The 7,823-nt window shown below is 48.6% G+C and overlaps 1 protein-coding gene across 1 annotated transcript in view; it reads left to right on the forward strand.

Moving 5' to 3' along the window:
- Positions 1–7,823, forward strand: part of ECHDC3 (enoyl CoA hydratase domain containing 3) — a 34,174-nt gene that overhangs the window by 20,787 nt on the left and 5,564 nt on the right. Inside the window, exon 6 of the mRNA XM_011934285.1 lies at positions 1,456–1,656. Within this exon, the coding sequence (XP_011789675.1) occupies positions 1,456–1,656 (201 nt within the window). The remainder of the gene's footprint in view (positions 1–1,455; positions 1,657–7,823) is intronic.

The raw sequence follows: 7,823 nt of genomic DNA on the forward strand, positions 1-7,823 counted from the left end.
TTTTTTTTTTTTTAGTGGAGACAGGGTTTCATGATATTGGCCAGGCTGGTCTCAAACTCTTGACCTCAGGTGATCCACCCGTCTGTGTTCTTCTGAGGAGGATGCATTTCCTCATTTATCCTAGGGAATGTCATTAGTGTTTATCAGGTTCTTTAAAGGAAACCTCCCCTGAAAAAAGTCAAAAAGCCCTGCTATAGGATAGGATACCACAGCCTTAAATATAAAATTGGTTATTTTAGAAGAAAGCTAATGAATATCAAATGTTTATGGATATAAAAGATAAGCTTCTTAGACAGAATCTTCAAATCAATGAAGGTCGTTTATCTTTGAATACCTGCCTTGGGGAAAGTAACCCAAATTTCATTCCCATCCTCTCTCCCTGCCAAGGTTCAAAGAGCAGCACTTTAGAAATTGCAGTTACCATAGCAACACACTCTGTGGCATGAAAACATAAGCTGCAAAAATAAGTTAAAGTTCTGGAAATGTATTGGTTGGAGGGGTCATATTAGCACATTTCTGTCTCTCCTCTCTGTGCCAATGGCTCTATTTTAGGAATTTTGTTTACTTTGATGACAGCAGAGTCCCCCTGCCCCCATTTTAATAGAATTGAGAGAGTCTTCATGGTGGTAATTTGAGAAGTAATTATTAAGAAAACTGCCTTCAAGGGTCCTTTCCACCTTAATTTTTCAAGGAAGCACCAAATACCAGCTTCAGACTTTTAGCACAAGAGCCTCACACAGGCGCGGTGAAAACAGAACTGTCTCTGAAGGGTTTGATTTGTTCCCCAGAGATAAAAATCCACACTATTCTTCAGCACGTTTGCCAGGAAGGCAGGTGGGAGTCTGTCACTTCTCAAAAGCTAAGCTTGGGGCCACCCCCTGCAGCAGCCCCCACCAAGCTTAGTGTCCTTGTTGTACAATAGGGCTCTGTCTCCATGAGGCTCTCAGAAAGACCAAATGACACTGCCTGGTTCAGAATAGATATTTAATAGGAGTTAGGGCTTTCTGTGCCTTTTTTGACCCTTTTTCCATAGAATCTGATAAACTCACACATATGAAAAGTGCTCTGGAAACAGAAAAGTCTTATAAAATGATAGGCGTTGGCTAGGCGTGGTGGCTCACGCCTGTAATCTGAGCACTTTGGGAGGCCAAGGTGGGTGGATCACTTGAGGTCAAGAATTCCAGACCAGCCTGGCCAACATAGTAAAACCCCATATTTACTAAAAGTACCAAAAAAATTTAGCTGGGTGTGGTGGCCCATGCCAGTAGTCGCAGATACTCAGGAGACTGAGGCAGGAGGATCGCTTGAACCCGGGAGAAGGAGGTTGCAGTGAGCCAAGATCTCACCACTGCACTCCTTCCTGGGCAACAGAGCGTGACTCTGTCTAAAAAAAGCTAGTCATTAATGTCGTGCCTCCCTCTGGGTGGAACTGAAGTGGGTGTGTTTGTCCTGCAGGTCATGATGCTCATCCGGAACCACCCTGTCCCCGTCATTGCCATGGTCAATGGCCTGGCCACAGCTGCCGGCTGTCAACTGGTTGCCAGCTGTGACATTGCCGTGGCCAGCGACAAGTCCTCTTTTGCCACTCCTGGAGTGAACATTGGGCTCTTCTGTTCTACCCCTGGGGTTGCCTTGGCAAGAGCAGTGCCTAGAAAGGTAATGTAACTTCCCCCACCCACCTCTGCCTCCCAGCCTTCTCTGGAGTTCCTCCTCCAATGCACGCGAGGATTCAAGATCCCGCTTGTTAAAAGTGCCTTTCGTATCAGGACGTTCTGCCCAGAGCGTCTCTGGCTAGATGGGCCATGACTTTCCCTCTAATGGCAGGGAGGGAAGAGCCAACCGCCTGCCTGTTCCTCTGTAGCTTCTGACGCAGGGCATCAATTTGTGAAATCACTGCATTTCCATCACGTGTACCCTCAGTACCACTGGTTAGGTTTGCCGATTGGTTTTCTTTGTCTTCCTAATGGCACATATTTTGTAGTCTTATTTGAAACACAATTGTGATTCAGTTTTGTTGCACTGAATGGTTGTCCGTGAGATAGAATAGCGTGCTGACATAATGCCAGTATCAAGGGCCTAGGATAGTAGTGTCGCTGGCTCACTCCTCGTCAACAGTCTGTCTTGTTCTAGAACGGATTTAGAGTAGGTGATTTTTGGAGTGTCTTGGGTTTGCAACGGTTGCATTTCAAGAACATGAATCTCCTGTGCGTGGTATGTTGAATCTGCCCAAGAAGGAGCCGTGTTGCAAAGTGGTTTTGTTAACTACAGTGAAGTCTGTTTTTGTCACAAAACTTTCTTCCTTCCTGTAACATCATAAAATAATATCTCCTAAACCTTCCTTAAGTGTAAACCAACAGTGTTCTTATTGCAGAAAAAGTGCCTCCTTGTTCTTTTTTTTTTGAGACGGAGTCTCGCTCTGTCCCCCTGGCTGGAGTGCAGTGGCACGATCTCGGCTTACTGTAAGCTCCGCCTCCTGGGTTCACGCCATTCTCCTGCCTCAGCCTCCGGAGTAGCTGGGACTACAGGCGCCCGCCACCGCGCCCGGCTAATTTTTTGTATTTTTAGTAGAGACGGGGTTTCACCGTGGTCTCGATCTCCTGACCTTGTGATCTGCCCGCCTCGGCCTCCCAAAGTGCTGGGATTACAGGCGTGAGCCACCGCGCCCGGCGCCTCCTTGTTCTTAATTGGAAATCTGTAAAAAGGGGGGCAGAGTCTTAGACCACACTAAGTAAAGAAGCTATTGCTTTCTAATGTATATGATCTACTTCAGCATCAACTATGAAAATTAGCAGTTGCTCACATGCCTATGACGCAAGAGAAATAAGATCCAAGGGAAATCCAGTAGTAGGACCAAGAAGTTTAGGGAAGGATTCCTTTCTTTTGCAGTGCCCCTTTGTTAGTTTTTGCAGAAATGTGTGTTTGTGGGGAAATTGTGAAGACAGATACTTGTGAACACACACTTAGGACAGTGGGCTGGAAGTGGGCTCCACACTACAGCAGGTGACAGCTGGCTAAAGTGTCTTCAGACTAAGAGGATGTTTTCCACTCTGTCAAGGTCAACACTTCCGTTAAACTCATTCAGTAATTTTTTTTTTGAGACGGAGTCTCGCTCTGTCACCCAGGCTGGAGTACAGAGGCGCAATCTCAGCTTACTGCAACGTTCAAGGGATTCTCCTGCCTCAGCCTCCATAGTAACTGGGATTACAGGCATGTGCCACCACGCCCGGCTAATTTTGTATTTTTAGTAGAGATGGTGTTTCACCATGTTAGCCAGGCTGGCCTCAAACTCCTGACCTCAAGTGATCCATCCCCCTCGACCTCCCAAAATGCTGGAATTACAGGTGTGAGCCACCATTCAGTAAATATTTCTTAAGACTCTACTTTGTGTATTACAAATTGATTGTCAGAGCTTGTTCATAAACTGTCTTATAACTGTGCAAATCAAATCACAAGGCCTTTGTTTAATAAAAGACAGCTGTGCTGACAGCTCTTGTCCTCTTCAACACTTGACATGCTGGAAGGTTCCACAGTAAAGCGCTTGAAACCTTGAAGTCAGCCCTACTGTCTGGATAAGAACCCATTCTCTCTTAAACTTTTGAAATCAAGGCTTATTAGATTTGATTCCTAGAAACTTAATGCTAGACTATATTTATCAAGTTTTAAATTGATAAAATTTAAAGTTTTTGAGAAGGAAAAGGGGAAAATATGACAAAAAAGAGGCCTTAAGTTCCAAGGAAGTCCAGTCTTCAGAAACCCCATTTCATAATCGCCCAGTTGGATGAACCAAAGTAGCTTTTACTTCCCAAGGACAGACCTCAGAAAATGGGGCAAAAAATCTCCTGACAGCCCTGCGCAGGTTCCTGGTCTCTGTTCTCATGTTCTGACCCCCAGAAGGCCTCTAAATTACTTGACTGGAGACTCGCCAGTTTTTTCTAATCAGGTGCCTGAAAGCGGTTCAGAGTTCTGTCAAGTCCTTGCATGCTGGGCTTACTAATGCTGGGCCACTCGGAGCCATGACTCAGGAACGTGGTTTGGGGTCAACACTGAAAAGCAGAAATCACGGTACTGATGAAGGGAATTTTGTAGGAAGAAAAAGTCTTTTGGAACTTAAGGCCTTTGTTAGGTTTCTGGATTTGCAGATCTAATTGTGTGGGCCTGCTTTAGGAGGAAAAACTGGGATTCATAACAATCTAATAAACCTGACCCAAACCACCTGCCCGTTGTCTTTGCCGATTGCGTGCATGTGAACCCATCCGTGGACATCCATGCACAGGCCCACCGAGTATTTTGGGGGTGGGTGCGTGTTCCTCGTACACCTATAGGGAAGCTAGCAGGTACTTTTGCAAACTGGCCTGGACAGGAAGTTGGGCTTGTCTCACGCTGGCTAAGACAACATGTGTGGGTCACTAGTGCCCTCTCCCGGCCACCACAGGGACCTGCTTGACTGTGCTGGAGACGGGCAGAAACAATGGAATCAAGCCTGTCTCTTCATTCCAGACCAAGCCTGGACATGAATAATATTCCCCATTTGTAAACAGCTTCTCTCCTTGGGCATGATCTAAATAATGCATGTTCCCAGCACCCTATAAAACACCCTGCCTGGCGCAGCTGCTCTGTTCCCAGGCAGAGCTGGCCTTGCTCAGACCCCGAGCCAGTGCCTCAAGCAGCCGGCCTCACTGGAGAGCACATGGGAAATGAGAAGCCCTTCCTCCCAGAACAGTCATTTTCCTGAGGCAGGCGGACTCTGATTTCCAATCAGCTAATGAGAACAGAGTGGGGTTTCTAAGCTGGAAAGATGGTTAAAGCCCGCTGCTCAAACTGGTGCAGACATTAGAGAGCCTGGGAGAAAGGCTGGGTCTCCAGCCTGCCCCAGACGGGCTGTGTTTTAGCAGTGATTTGTGTGGCCAGAGGTTGGGAGTGCAGTTTCAGAGGAAGCACAGTTCCACACCCAGTTTGCAAGAGGTCCTGGGAGTTTCAGGGCCTCGTGTCCTGTGTCCGGCCAGTGAGAAGGGACCCATGACCCTCACTCCAGTTTGCTTCCCTCAGAGCCCGGCCACGTGGCAGCCCCAGGGACAGACCCTGCTGGTGCCTCGGTGCCAGTGCGAATGCATGTGCATATGTGTGTGCACAAGAGCCCCATGGGTTCTGCTCAGGCCTCTTTCCATAGTGCTCCTCCTGCAGCTCTTCACCCTGCTGCTGGTGCTCCCTGGGAGACAGATGCCGTGTGCTGTGGTCTCAATGCTGTGTCCTCCCCAAATTCCTGTGTTGAATCCTCACCCCCAAGGTGATGGTGTTGGAAGGTGGGGCCTTTGGGGGGCTCATGATGAGATCATGAGCATGGAGCCCTTGTGAATGGGATCAGTGACTTTAAAAAAACAGCCCCAGGCTGGGCGTGGTGTCTTATGCCTGTAATCCCAGCACTGTGGGAGGTCGAGGCAGGCGGATCACCTGAGGTCAGGAGTTCGAGACCAACCTGGCCAACATGGCGAAACCCCGTCTCTACTAAAAATACAAAAATTAGCTGGGTATGGTGGCACATGCCTGTAATCCCAGCTACTTGGGAGGTTGAAGCAGGAGAATCACTTGAACCTGGGAGGCGGAGGTAGCAATCAGCTGAGATCGTGCCACTGCACTCCAGCCTGGGCAACAAGAGCAAAACTCCATCTGGAAAAAACAACAACAACAACAGCAACAAAAAAAAAAACAGTAAAACAGCCCCAGAGAGCTGCCTTAACCCTTTTTCTCCATGTGAGGGCACAGCTAGAAGGCCTCGTTTATGAACCAGGAAGCAGGTCCTCAGCAGTCGCGGAGCTGGCACCCTCACCTTGGACTTTGCAGCCTCCAGAACTGTGAGATATAAATGTCTGTTGTTCATAAGCCACTGGGCTGTGGTTCTGTGTTCCAGCAGGCTGAATGGCCTAAGACAGCACACCCATGCAAAGGGGCATGACATGGGGAGAGTCCCCTGTGGGCTGTAGCACACGATTCTTGCCACTTGGGTGGCCTATGAGATCCAGAAGACCCCTCTGCTTTAAATAATTGCCCCCATTCCAAGGCTGGGGTGACCATTTAAAAGCCAGCATTAGAGATCATGAACCATCTGTAGTTGGCCTAGGTGTGTTAAAAATAGGCAGTGCATTCACTAGGTGCCTACTGAGTGCCCAGGACTGTTATTATACGAGCCTCGCACCTGCTATCTCTGATCCTTGTCATACTGCAGGAGACGCTCATTTTTGTTTTCCAGATGAAATAAACTCCAAGGCATTAAATAGTTGAAGGTCTTGTGGTTAGTAAGTGGCAGAGCTGGGGTTGGAACTCAGGTACATCTGGCTCAGCCAGGTCCCTTGAGCTCAAACCAGGTCCCTGAGCTTTTCTTCTGCAAGCAAAATCTTCGTAGTGACTTCCCTGATTTATGTCTGGCTCAGATGGACCATTTTTTCCCAGCCTTTCCATTGTACTCAATGTGACAGTGTGCCCTGCTGTCAGTAGTTAGTGGCTTCTTCGCTGTGTCCCTTGGTGACAGTCATTTGTACCTGAGCCTGCTGGCTGCAGAAGTGAGGTGAGAAATGGCTTGCTTGGGGGTCCCAGGAGGACCAGTGCCCAGCAGGCCTGGGACCAGGCTCCGCCTGTGAAGCTTGAACTCCGAAGGACTTGGCCCCAAACCATCTGGGGCATTTGGAATTCCATGCAGTTCTGCACCCACACACCGCCAGCCCAGGCCGCAAGTCCCTCACCTGGGATGAATACATGTCCATCTGCTGAGCCGGCCAGGAAGGAACATTTACTACTTTGGATTTACTCTTTCCTCCTTCCAGCTCTGACACCATTCTTAACAACTCTGAAAGTCATCTAGGACTTGATCATTGCAAGTGACAAAGGGATCGATAAGGTTGACTTGGGTGGCTTTTGTTGTTTTTTCATGTTGCATCAGTTTTTCAGGCTTGGCCACTTTGTGACATTTGGTCCCTGTGAGTTCCCCAAGGGCCGCCTGTATCAGTAGAGGGAAAGTGGCTGGGAGGAGCCATGACACCGTCTCCACCTTGGCTTCTGATCCCAGCTGACATGTGGTTCAGGGGCAGAGATGGAGCAGAGCACCTTCCTGGCCCCATGCTGTGACCCGCTAGGTGTCTTCAGCAGGGTCCTATTTCACAGCTGTTCACAACAGGATCTTCTTTTTAGCTCCTGGTTCAACCAGGGCTTCAGACACACTTTGGCGTGAAGTGCTCTTCCTGGTCAACTAAAAATGGTCTGCCCTGAAACCCCCATAGCTGTCACATTCCTGCTCCCTCCAACGTAAAATCAGTACAGTTCCAAAACAGAGGTGGCGATTTAGTCCATGCCTTTAACTTTACAGAGGAGAAAAGGAGGGTCCACACACATCACCTGTCCCTGGCTGCCAGCCCAGTGCCTGTGGGCTCCATCTCCACCCATGGTGGCAGGAGGGGCCTCAGGCCAGACTTCTGGTCTCTCCTTTATCCAAGCTCAATCCAGGGGGATCCAATCTAGTCCTATGACTTAAAAACCTTCTAGATCCATGGTTCTAAACTGAGAGCAGTATTGGCCCAGGGATATATGGCGATACCTGGAGACATTCTTGATTGTCACAGCTTGGTGTGGGGGCATGGGTACTACTGATAACTAGAGGGTGGAGGTCAAGGATGCTGCAGAACGTCCTGCAATACACAGGACAGCCCCCAGCCCCCCACCCAAAAAAAGTTATCCGAATGTCAGTATCACCAGGGTTGAGAAACCCCACTCTACATGCTGATGCCTCTCCTGTGTCTGTCTCCAGCTAGTTCAGCTATCTATTACCAGGCAACAGG

The sequence above is a fragment of the Colobus angolensis genome, unplaced genomic scaffold, assembly GCF_000951035.1.
Source record: "Colobus angolensis palliatus isolate OR3802 unplaced genomic scaffold, Cang.pa_1.0 Scaffold133, whole genome shotgun sequence".
NCBI lineage: Eukaryota > Metazoa > Chordata > Mammalia > Primates > Cercopithecidae > Colobus > Colobus angolensis.